Source organism: Corticium candelabrum, chromosome 8 (assembly GCF_963422355.1).
Source record: "Corticium candelabrum chromosome 8, ooCorCand1.1, whole genome shotgun sequence".
In the NCBI taxonomy this organism is placed as follows: domain Eukaryota; kingdom Metazoa; phylum Porifera; class Homoscleromorpha; order Homosclerophorida; family Plakinidae; genus Corticium; species Corticium candelabrum.
The window spans coordinates 4,536,471-4,545,313 of record NC_085092.1 but is presented as its reverse complement, the minus strand read 5'-3'; the positions used below and the strand labels follow the sequence as shown (position 1 = coordinate 4,545,313).

At 39.6% G+C, this 8,843-nt stretch overlaps 1 protein-coding gene across 1 annotated transcript in view; it reads right to left on the bottom strand.

Annotated features, from left to right (window-relative positions):
* Positions 1 to 1,376: 1,376 nt before the first annotated feature.
* Positions 1,377 to 8,843, bottom strand: part of LOC134182897 (calponin homology domain-containing protein DDB_G0272472-like) — a 16,179-nt gene continuing 8,712 nt past the window's right edge. The window contains exons 7-18 of the mRNA XM_062650338.1: positions 8,739 to 8,831; positions 8,575 to 8,683; positions 7,715 to 7,843; positions 7,500 to 7,601; positions 7,398 to 7,442; positions 7,256 to 7,339; positions 7,131 to 7,184; positions 6,794 to 6,933; positions 4,437 to 4,532; positions 4,287 to 4,358; positions 4,146 to 4,220; positions 1,377 to 1,526 (exon numbers count right to left, since the gene is read on the bottom strand). Of these exons, the coding sequence (XP_062506322.1) occupies positions 1,502 to 1,526; positions 4,146 to 4,220; positions 4,287 to 4,358; positions 4,437 to 4,532; positions 6,794 to 6,933; positions 7,131 to 7,184; positions 7,256 to 7,339; positions 7,398 to 7,442; positions 7,500 to 7,601; positions 7,715 to 7,843; positions 8,575 to 8,683; positions 8,739 to 8,831 (1,024 nt within the window). The 3' untranslated portion in view covers positions 1,377 to 1,501. The remainder of the gene's footprint in view (positions 1,527 to 4,145; positions 4,221 to 4,286; positions 4,359 to 4,436; positions 4,533 to 6,793; positions 6,934 to 7,130; positions 7,185 to 7,255; positions 7,340 to 7,397; positions 7,443 to 7,499; positions 7,602 to 7,714; positions 7,844 to 8,574; positions 8,684 to 8,738; positions 8,832 to 8,843) is intronic.

The following is an 8,843-nucleotide window of genomic DNA, read 5'->3' as shown; positions in this document are numbered from 1 at the left end:
ATGTGTTTTAGCACACTAGCTAAAACTACAAGCCAGACTCGAAACACAGCCTGTAATCGTGAGAAATGTGTTTCACAGTGAGACCGTGTGAGATCGTCTCAAATAGTTGATTTGAGTTAGAGAAGTATGTTAGCCTAGTGGCGGTGCATATATATGGCATGCCTTATTATATGCACCGCCAGAAGAGAACAGACATGTTCTAGTAACTCTAAGGCTTGTCCTGGTGACATTTTTCATTCTGACTTTGTTGATGGCCGGCCTGCTTTCTTTGACGTAATGCTTCGTAACACTGTCCAAGCTAAGTACGTATTTGAAGCTGCAGAAATTGTTGGAGCCGCTGCAAGGCCAAGAGAATTGGAAAAGGATTACGAACATGAGCAATCGGTAATATAATGTGGAGGACTGCTCTACCCTCTGGCGCTGGAATCTTTTGGCTTTGGGGCTCAAGCAAGTCTTCAGACGTTGAGAACTATTGCAGCCAAAACTACGACCTATAATGGTATCGATTTACAGCAAGCATTTTCCAACCTTTTGCAACAGCTCTCTGTTCGATTGTGTCAACACAATACTGGAATGATAATTGGTAGATATTTACTAGAAACTGAGTTTGATGTGTAGGATTTGACTACATATGTAGAATAATTGGAGTTTTGTTTTGTTAGGGATGGTATATATATATATATATATACATACATACATACATATAATCTGATGGACGACAACTTCAAGATTGCAATTATGTATTTATGTTAGCTGAGTAATTAGAGCCACGTCCACTCGTGTGTAAATTCGTGGTTTCCGCCAAACGAAGGCATCGCGTTGGTTGACGAACACTTGAGCTGCAGCGTACCGCCGTGCAAGTGTAGTCAGTGACACAAAACGTATGTCTTGCCAAACATTTATTCTTTCTTGCGAGAAGACAGCTTACGATCTATGCTGCAGCGTTATTTCAACGTGTCAAGCCTTTGCTAACACATGAAATAGTTTAACCTGAGCTCGTTTGTCTATATCGACTGCAAATATACCGTATACTACATCAACTATTTGGAAATAATAATCATAATAATATATACCATTGCTGTTCTAGAGCGTTCTTTGCATGGGCCCATAATTTCGGCAACCCTGTAAACTTCGACCGGCATTACTGCTGTAACCAAACACGTCAGTGCGATAAGTCTGGTACTAGGTTATAGCTATACAGTGCTATACCAGAGCCATATACGGTTCTGGCTACTACTCGAACAGAAGTTGCTCTAGGTATGGTATATATCCATCTATGCTTATATATGTAACTTTGAATCTTTCATAGCTGCACTAGAAATTTGACCAAGATTGATTACTACTGGTGATTACTTGTTGTGTGCTGATAGCATGCATCATTTCTTAATTTGTGATATTTTCTGTGCGACTAGGTATTATGTACTTTGTGAAAATGCTCTACTCTTGATTAATTCTGCTGCAGTTTCCGTTTGTTTATTCAGTTCTTGTCTTGTTGCGATCTTCACACTTCTTCATCTTCATTGACACTAAAGCACGTGCACAGATTATGTGTAGTGTGTGTGTGTGTGTGTGTGTGTGTGTGTGTGTGTGTGTGTGTGTGTGTGTGTGTGTGTGTGTACGCGCTCGCGCGTGTGTGCCTGAGTTTGTGCCTGTTTGTTGGTCTGTCTGTCTGTCTGTGTGTCTGTCTGTTTGTCTATCCGTCTGTCTGTCTGTCCGTACGTCCGTATGTCTGTCCGTCCGTCCGTCCGTCTGTCTGTCTGTCTGTCTGTCTGTATGTCTTTCATTTATTTTCAACATCTGTCTGTCTGTCTATCTGTCAAAATTCATATATTTTCATAAATGAATGCTATTACAACTAAAACTATTTAGAATGTTCAAGAGGCCCAATAGGGTCACTACACATCACAAACTAATGTACGCAAAACTGAGTATGATAGTTCTTTACATTACTGGAGCTCATAGATAAAAGGTGTGATAGTTTCTTTGCAATAGTCCTAGCATTGCAACGTTGTAGCGCTGTTGAGAATCGTTTTCTCCAGTAACACATGAATTCATTAGCATTCTTATTGCCATCATCATCCGTCGACCTGGTTGATAGTTCCTGTCTGTCTGTCCGTCTGTCCGTCTGTCTGTTGGTCCGTCTGTCCGTCCGTCCGTCCGTCCGTCCGTCTGCCTGTCTGTCTGCCTGTCTGTCTGCCTGTCTTTCATTTATTTTCAACATCAATACTACCATACAGTGAATATCAGTAAAAGGCACCACAACTAAATAGTGAGTTCTCGACCCATGGGTCGAGTTACAGAAATAATATTAACGGAAACAAATTCTGTAATGAATAAGTATCTCTAATACAGTCAATGTTCTTCACTCGACGGCTAATCTTCTTTGACAAAACTTTAGCATTAATTAAATGATTGCAAAGCAACTGAGCATCGCCTCCACTAATTCTTGAATTGGCCTCCGTTTTTCTTATCAGATTCCTCAACCAAATTCTCAGACAGTTGATGGAGATGCTTGTGAGCTTCCCAGCCCAACGCCTGAAGCGTTCCAGTACTAACGGAATGGTTTTTGCGTGTTCTCCTGCTGCTAGTACCTTGTTCTTATACTTTTTCTATTTCAATTCTTCTTTGGATTGTGTTGCAAATCCATCTTGCTCTGCTGCTCTTTCAATTATGTCTTGATTCCGTCTGTTCGTCTGTCTGTCTGTCCGTTTGTCCGTCCGTCCTCCCGCCCGTCCGTCCGTCTGTCTGTCTGTCTGTCTGCTTGTCCTTTGTCCGTCTGTCTGCCTGTCATTCTCCGTCCGTCCGTCCGTCCGTTTGTCTGTTAGTCTTGCTGTCTGTCTGTCTGTCTGTCTGTCTGTCTGTCTGTCTGTCTGTCTGTCTGCCAATCCTCATATATTTCAAACATGAACACTACTACAGGCTAATGAAGAGAAGGTGAGTTTAAGCAGGCTCTATGCGGCCACTACAACTATACTGCTATCTATACCTAATGTATGTAAAATTGTGTGACAAAGTCATCTACAGTGTTACAACTATTAAAGGTAAGAATAGAAATTTTTTTTGCTATTGTCTTTGCATTGCACCGCTGTAGTGTTATTGAAAACCGCTTTCCGCCTGCCTGTCTGTCTGTCTGTCTGTCTGTCTGTCTGTCTGTCGGTCGGTCTGTCTGTCTGTCTGTGTGTCTGTCTGTCTGTCAATACATATATTTTCAAAGAACAACACTACTACATTCTAGTCTGGCCCAAACGGCCTGTCTGTCTGTCTGCCTGTCATTCGTCCGTCCGTCCGTCCGTTTGTCTGTTAGTGTTGCTGTCTGTCTGTCTGTCTGTCTGTCTGTCTGTCTGTCTGTCTGTCTGTCTGTCTGTCTGCCTCTCTGTTTGTCTGTCATCATAGAACGAAATTATTTTTAACGTTAGAAATAGTATATGTAGTGATTAGGTAGTATCTAGTGGTTTATTGTTAGTTTTGCGCCACATCTGTATGTGATGGCAGGGGTCACAGATACACTCATGCATTTATGGAAGAATAAAATACTGTCTGTCTGTCTGTCTTGTGTGTGTGTGTGTGTGTGTGTGTGTGTGTGTGTGTGTGTGTGTGTGTGTGTGTGCGTGTGTGCGTGCGTGCGTGTGCGTGCGTGTGCGTGTGTGTGTCTGTCTGTCTGTCTGTCTGTCTGCCCGTCTGTCCAATACATATATTTTCATAAAACAGTACTATTACAAGCTATATGATGATTTCTGTCTTTTCGTCTGTCTGTTTGTCTGTCTGTCACTCCAACACCCACATATCATAAACTAAAATAATGTCCAGCGACCACCAGACGCAAATAAATGTCTGTCTGTCTGTCAATCTTCCTGCCTGTCTGTCAGTGAGTGCGCACGTACACTGATACACATCCAGTAGAACTTTCGCTATTACATATAAACATTTTAAAAGTTACCTGTAAAAACTAATAACGTCTATCTATATTACAAACTTAAATTTAATTCAAGTACAGACATCTATGAAAGACACAGATTATACATTAATTAATTAATAATTACACAACGCGTACACAAGTAACTTGTCACCGCTCAAAAATGTTTTAACCAAATGTAACTTTGACGTAGCATATGCATGTACATGTTTAATTAATAGACGTATTTTACCTTGCCAGTCGAGATAGTTCATAGAGTTTTCTCAAGTCCTCTTGCATTCGTTCCTCTAACGCACTGACGCGCCTCCTATTACATCTGTACAGCAGACTAAATACAAATTGCGCAAAAATCAATCAATTTTTTTTATTAAACCTTGTTCGCTGCTGGCGAGCCGCCTTATGATAGACTTTGTCTAGGAGGTCGTCGATGTCGGCTGTTGTCTTCCTAGGGAAAAGAACGCGTAATGCACCAGCCAGTTCGCTTTCTTCGAATCTTCCTGTCCTGACTAAGCGAGAGACTAACTCGAGCCCTTTCTCCTCCATGAATGCGAGACGGTCGAGCTCCGTTTTCTCTTTGGCATTTCGGATGGCTTGCCGAGTCTCGAGTTCAAGGCGTTTTCTATAGAACGTCACAGTAGCCATTAGGGTATACAGGGGCGGATTCAGGATTTTCGAATGGAGGTTTCGTGACGTCACAAAGGTTAGGATCAACCACGCCTCCAGATATAAATTAGCTATTTAATCACCTATACCATACAACGGAAGTATACGTTAATGAATCTACAGTACTGGAGAATTTGAATTGATCTTGCAACCCTATACATGTCTTTCGCTAGACAGGCAAATGTTACCGCTTTTTTCTTTTCTTTCCAAAGAAAGCTTCTATAGACAAATATATGGTTTCATGAAATTGTGAATGTTGTTACCATCAAAGGTGGAAGTATATTTTTATGAGATAGAAAATAACTACTTGAAACATTGTCATTGCAAAGAAGTAAATGAAACATGTTGTTAGAGAACAACTGAGATTGAAAACAAGTTACCATAAATTAATGTAGAAAGAGTAAGAGTACCGTACGACTCACTCGTACTGTCCGACGATTCTGGACCTACGTCGAAAGTTCATAATCTGTACTGCACCTCCGTGTGAAGTTACTTAAAACTAAAACATGAGCTGCGAGTCACTTAGGAAGTAACAAGCACTGCTGGTACGCGGTCATCTCCGCGTGATGACGTCACAAAATTTTAGGGGGTTCTAGATCCGCCACTGTGTATAGTCTAGTAAACATACTACGCCGTCTAGTTTCCCAAATGAAAAGCAAGGTTTACTAGTTGGTTGAAATTAATGGGTAATGATAGGTACAATACCATACCAGTTTTGAAAAAATAGACTTCAAATTTCGATATAGGTGATTAAATATATTAATTATATAACGTTGTCCACAACCAGTTTGTGGAACAGTCAAGCATATATAGACTAAGAACTCTTGGTACGTGCGTGTACAAATAGATTAATTAATGAATTGGTGTGGACTTGTTTAAAAAATAGCGCACGCTAGTTGTGCTTTGTCAACTAACCGGACCACGCCTTCTACAGCGCGTTAGGTCCGACCACTTCAACTATGCTTGTCACAGTCCTAACTACATAGACGTGGAAAAGTGTAGAACAAGGGAAGTCTGGGACGCAAAAGTTTTCATACATTACTTGCATTACTTCCAAATGCTATAATAGTAGGAGATCCAAGCGGGAGCACTGGCAGCACATGCGACCCATTCGGACCCATTTTCTTGATTTTAATTCTGAAATTCGAGTCAATTGATATCGCAAACATTAGTCCAGAATACAGGATGTTGCCTCAAAAACCTTCTTGTTGATCCTAATGAAATCTATAGGTTCCGTCTTTCTTCAAAGTTTGTCAGTGTATATCTAGGAGTCGCTTTCATGTCGTCTATTGTACCGAGGATGTACGTGTTGGGCCCCCAAAGCCTGGTTCACAATATGACGCCGACGTTGAGTTGAGCGTCAAACTTCAAAGAAACCGCCTCGACGTCGGCGGCATCCTTTGATGTTGACGCCGACGTCGACGCTGGAATAGGATTCATTTCTATTGTTGACGTCGACGTCGACGTCGGCGTCAATATTGTGAACCAGGCTCAAGCCTCAAAACCTCCTACGCCTATGCAACACAACTGTGTATGTTAATTAAGATTTTATGTAGGCACATGTTTATAGAATTGCATGCACGTTACTGAAGTCAACCCGTACACTTTAAAACAAAATTACTAAAACCGCTTTACAAACGGCGATTCACAGTTACGAAGATGGCAAATCTCGTGCTGCGTCATTAACTTGATTGTTTGCACAGGCAAAGACTCAAAGCGACGCAAGACGAGAACTCAAAGTTGAGTCAAACACATGCGTATAGAAATCGTGTAGGCCAAAGGGCAATGGCACCCCATACCTGCCTGCCTCACAGCGGCTCAGGGCCGGTACAGCTCTCCAAATGTTGGGTGCATTTGGCCAGGTCTTGCGTGTCATGCTCCACCCACAGTCAACGTAAAATAGCTACTATATTTAATCATTTGAATAAATATTTCCGGAAATTCCGGACAAACGGTCGTTGGGCAATTCTAATTTTTATAAGTTGCATGAGTAGGCGATGACCCACCTGGCCCACCCTCCTCCACCACCCTTGAAAGGTTTTTCCCAAATGATGTAATGAGTGTACGTGTCAAAAGTTTTACGCCTACAAACACGTAAGGATTCGAGTTTCTCTTCATATCAATTGATATAAACCAGGTGTAAACCTATGTTACCAAGTTACAATTATTGTGATTTCTAAGCATGCGCACAAGCATACATAAGACGAACGCGCTTACTTTGCGTCTTCCAGTTGCTCAACTTCGTGCACCGGTTCCAGAGTGTGCTGCTCGAGTCTGCTCGTTGGTCGTTTCTTCTTCCCCGCCGAACCTAACGAAATGCGGCGCTCGACCTTTTCCTTAAGTCGCTCCATTAACACCTAAAAACGACAAAAATTAATTGATTAACCGCAATTTTAATTTATGTTTACATTTTGTTTTATTAAATTGAATTGCTGTGCAAGCGCAAAATGCAAACTCGGAAATAAACATTTTATGGCTTGTAGCCAACGTTTTTCTTGAATTTTGTACACTGCTCGCTTTCGCCAGCTTCAAAATCGTTATAAACACTGCATACCTGTTCTTGTTTCTCTCTCTGTTTGACTAGAGCGCTGCCTAGCCGTTCCATAGTCTAGACGTTACACAAATAATAGACAAAGTTAATCGCGTGAATGTCTCTATATGCTTTGTATCTAGACGCACATCTTTGTGTTCTTCGATAATCTTTTCCTGTGCCGCATTCAGCTGTTTGTCATTTCGTTGTGATGCTTCCGCAGTAAGTCCCATCTGCAAGAGCCAATTACGATTACGTCAACGTTTTAGAAAACACTCTAGGCATGCGCACTTGAAGTCTGCCAATTGCTTTTGCGTCTTCTTGTTTATTCAAGAGCTAAAGAAAACGCGTAGTCTCTATAAAGAAGTTACTTTAACGAAGAAGGTTTCACACATATCGTTCTTGTGCCATTTTGTTGGCATAGAAATGGGCTCCAATCTGGTTTTCAACTTTCCTCACATCATTAGCTTTCTCCTTTTCGACATCACTTTGCAGCTGCGGGTAAACAAGAAAACAACACTAACCAACAAGAAAACTGCGTGTAGTTATGTTATGCGCGTGCGCAACTAGGTGTAGAATACGGGTGTTTGCTATTGGCGACGTCTCACTTTCATCATTTCTTGTGATAGGCTGACTTTTCGAGACTTGAGCATTTTAGCCACTGCCCTCTTGTGTGAGGCCAACGTTTTCGGGTCCAGATTCTCTCTGTCGCTAACCTCACCGCTTACAAGTGCCACCTAGATGATATCAAACCATTGCACTCAATTGGCTGTTATGTACGTACGTCCACAAGAACAAATAGTAACTATTGTACGTCACGTGATTACTTAAGAAATGTAATTAATTAAAGTGGCTCGTCAAAATTTGTAATTGTAAACAATGCTAATTATGGCATGTGAAAATATATTATGTATTACATTATATTACACTATAGGTCATATGATTTCTTAAAATATATTATGTATATATATATATATATATATTATGTTATAGGTAATATAATTTAACTTAAAATATATTGTGTATTATATATATTATATTACAGGTCATACGATTTCATAAAATATATTATGTATTTTATTATATCATATTATAGGTCATATGATTTCTTAAAATATACTATGTATATATATATATATATATATATATATATATATATATATATATATATTATAGGTCATATAATTTAACTTAAAATATATTGTGTATTATATATATTATATTACAGGTTATACAATTTCATAAAATATATTATGTATTATATTATATTATATTATAGGTCGTATGATTTCTTAAAATATATTATGTATTTTATTATATTATATCATAGGTCATATGATTTCTTAAATACATTATTTGATGCGGCTCGTCCAAATTTGTAATTGTAAACAATGTGAATCATGTTAATTAAAATATATATTATATATTATATTATAGTATAGTAAATGTCTTATTATACTATTATTACCAATCCTTCTTGACGCTCTTTGTCTTCTAACTTCTTGTGTAGTTCTCTTTGTTTACTGCTTATCGATTTTTGTAGTAACTTCCTTTGCCGGAGTTTGTTTGAAGTTAGTCTATATCACGAGTTCCATACATGAAACTATCAAATACTATGAAAAAATAATTTACCGGTTTTCCTGCTGCACCAACTGCACCGCCTGGTCGTCTTCAAATTTTGCTCTTTCTTCAAACGACAGTGACAGCTGAGAGTCGAGTAAGTTTCTGTAAATTTTC